At 34.9% G+C, this 3,611-nt stretch overlaps 1 protein-coding gene across 1 annotated transcript in view; it reads left to right on the plus strand.

The window, feature by feature from the left end:
• Nucleotides 1–2,322, plus strand: part of LOC106867433 (N-sulphoglucosamine sulphohydrolase) — a 19,141-nt gene extending 16,819 nt beyond the window's left edge. The window contains exon 7 of the mRNA XM_014912309.2: nt 942–2,322. Within this exon, the coding sequence (XP_014767795.1) occupies nt 942–1,568 (627 nt within the window). The 3' untranslated portion in view covers nt 1,569–2,322. The remainder of the gene's footprint in view (nt 1–941) is intronic.
• Nucleotides 2,323–3,611: the final 1,289 nt, after the last annotated feature.

Here is a 3,611-nt window from a genome sequence, read left to right on the forward strand (position 1 = left end):
ATAAAAAATTTTATTCTATTCTTGATCACAACTGCTCGATGAACAGGAACCTGAAACTCTGAGTGGCAGTTTTTTGTAATATTTTTGTGATGTTTTTGCAGCTTTTATAATAAAGCATACCACTCTGCCTCTGGTATTTGAGTACTATTTTTTCCCACCTTGTTTCACATTTATGTGCTTACTCAGGTGTACCTATTTATCTATGAAGTATGCTAATTGAATTAACATGATTTGGTTAAGGATTCACTACAATATTTAAACAAGCCTAGTGTTTAAACAAATATCATCCTCCTTTAATATCTGTCCCCCATGCTGACATGAGTTGACAGTTCAAGAGGTTCCAACAAGTCAGAGGGATACATTGAGCCCCAATATCTGCTTTGGTGTGGTTCCTATGGCTGGATGCCTTTTTTTTATGGCAGCAACACTATGAGGTTGCCAAGTAACTTGCAAGACAAAACAAAGCAACAGAAAATAGACTCTTCTACTGAATGGGAGTGGCATTATAGCTGGTGTTGAGAGGCCAAAGTATGATAGCAGGACAGACATTTTGCTGTAGAGGAGATACATGGCTACTTCACATTATATAAGGGTGGGCTGGAGATAAAGAGAGATAATGTTGGTGGTAACATAGTATCAGAGTGTAGCCTTGAAGTACAAGAAGGTGAGAACAGAGATTAACTTATTGAAATGATATTTAAATGAATGGCCTCAACAACCTCACTCTACTACAACATCTGAAAGAATATTTCACTTGTAACTTAATGCTTTATAACTTCTAAAACTAAGCACTTGAGTCAGTTAACTTTTAGAAATCTAATCAATTAACTTTTAGAAATTAGTGCTGAAGATATTCCTAATTATTTCTATATATTATATATATTCCTTTATTTCAAAAAATATATTCACATATTTCGCATTTTTATCTTTTACATTTTCAGACAAGTGACTCATTTGTTTCTCTTTTGGATATCGTACCTACTGTATTGGATTGGTTCCAGATTCCATATCCTCACTACAGGCTGTTCAGAAATCATGTCAAATTGACTGGGAAATCTCTGTTACCATTGTTACACTATAAATCTGAAAGTAATATTAATCAACACACAAAAGAAATATCAGCGGTGTATAGCAGTCACAACCTTCATGAAGTCACTATGTATTATCCTATGAGATCTGTTCGTACTTCAAATTACAAGCTGATACATAATCTCAACTACAAAATGCCATATCCTATTGACCAAGATTTCTATTTGTCTTCAACTTTTCTGGACATACTGAATCGGACAAGATCAAAGCTACCGACTGAATGGTCAAAAACTCTACACCAGTATTATTACAGGGATCAGTGGGAGCTTTATGATCTCCGGAATGATACAGCCGAGCTTGTTAATGTTGCATACAAGCCTGAGTTCAAAACTACACTAAATTCTCTAAAGAGTTTGTTACACCATTGGCAAAATGTGACAGCTGATCCGTGGATCTGTGGACCTGATGCTGTGCTTGAAAATAGTGGATATTATAAATACCAACCTCAATGTATGCCATTGGACAATGAACTGATGTAACAAAGGAAACAGCTTTGTGGTTGATATTATTTCATCTTTCATTGGCTATATTGCAAATGAAATATATATATATATATATAGATACATTATTACACTAAGGGTTGTTACTATAAGTAAAGCCACATGTTAGAAAGGGACACTAAAGTCAAACTACTTTGGATAAAGTAGTCTGACTTTAGCATCCCTTTCCAGCATGTGGCTTTACTTATAGTAATAGTCCTTAATATAATAATATATTTTTAAAAAATCATATACTTAGTATTAATTTTTTTGCATTAATTGGTTTTACACACTGGCTACTTGATAAAATCTTATACAGTTTTTATCCTTATGTTTAATATATATATGTATTTAATAAATTTTGAAAATATAATTTTGGACTAATTTAGTAAAATCAGTTTCGTTATTCAGCTGATGTTTGGAGCAGAACTTCGCAAAAATGCTCTTACATATGATTATAATGGAAGGCTTTAATTTGAATATGAAGACTTTAAAACAGGAAGTGTTTATGGAACGAGAAGTGATCTCAGGCAATTGGTAAACAGAAATAGAAGTAAAGATAACATTTCTATCAACAAATAACTGTGTTATCAAATTATCAGCAATGTGTGCAACAATGCTTTGGTACTTTGAGTACTTTGGAATGAGATCAGTGATAATTCCAAACTTCTCTCCTCTTAACATGAAGTGATTAAACTATACAACTCTACATTAAATTTTCTTTTATCATTAAAAATTTATTTAAATTCTTTTACTGGAAAAATTTTCTGTCGTTCTTTTATTTAGCAATGTGCAGTAATGTTTTTTTTTTTTTTAAATAATTTAGCCATGGAAAAAGAGACAATGATTACAGTCTTGACAGGAGCTGCCAAACAACTAGTAACATTGATATGGTTGATGTTGAGCTTGTGAATTGATGCCTGTTGGGGGAGAAAAAAAGTGGGTAGTGAGAAAATTGTGGAAGAGGATATGTGCAAAGAGTTTAATTCAGGATCTTGGCACCATGACACAATAAAAGTGATGAGAAGAGAAGAGATTGGTGAGCCAAGCTGCAAAGAATATGAAAATATCTAATTCAGAGGAACAGAGGTCATTGTAGTGGATGAAAAAGAGAGAAAATAGTGTGCCTGTGAGTTGGTAGCTGAAATATGCTGGGAAGTGAGTCTTTGCTAATTTTCCATTTTTAATACAGCTGAGGATGTTTGGTGTTTAGATTTTATGGTGTTTGTGAGAAAACTGCAGAACTTCACACCAACAAGTCATGGATACTGGATGCTATGAAATGTGAAAGGTCAAAAGAAATGAGGTGAGTTTGTTGCGATGAATGTGTAATATCAGAGTGCGTGCTTATATGTATGCATAGAGGGGTGTATATGTGTTTATGTGTATACATATAGGGAAACAACTCACCACACACAAATTTATAATTATCTCCCTTACATCGTTCATTGACAATGAACGTTTGCGTTTGTATGTGTGTGTGTACGCGCCCGCCCGCTCGTATGTTCGCGCGTGGATCTCCATATATGATATCGGATTCGGTCCCACTGCATGGCACTCTGAATAAATGTCTTCTACTATAGCTCGCAAGCCAACTAAAGCCTTTGTGAATGGATTTGATAGACGAAAACTGAATGAAGCCAGTCGTAGCTGTGTGGTAAGAAGCTTACTTCTCAACCATATGGTTCCAGGTTCAGTCCCACTGCATGAGACGTTGGTCAAATGCCTCCTACTATAGTCTCGGGCCGACCAGAGCCTCGCGAGTGGATTTGGTAGGCGGAAACTAAGAGAAGTCCTTTGTATATATATATATATATATATATATATATATATATATATGTGTGTGTGTGTGTGTGTGTGTGAGACTTTGTATCTGTTTGTCCCCATTACCGCTTGACAACCGGTGTTAGTGTGTTTATGTCCCCGTAAAAACTGATAAAGATAAGTACTAGGCTGAAAAAATAAATAAGTCTTGGGATTGATTTGTTTGACTAAAATCCCTCAAGGCGGTGCTCTAGCATGGCCGCAGTCAAATGCCTGAAA

This window comes from Octopus bimaculoides, chromosome 1, assembly GCF_001194135.2.
Source record: "Octopus bimaculoides isolate UCB-OBI-ISO-001 chromosome 1, ASM119413v2, whole genome shotgun sequence".
Taxonomy (NCBI): Eukaryota; Metazoa; Mollusca; class Cephalopoda; order Octopoda; family Octopodidae; genus Octopus; species Octopus bimaculoides.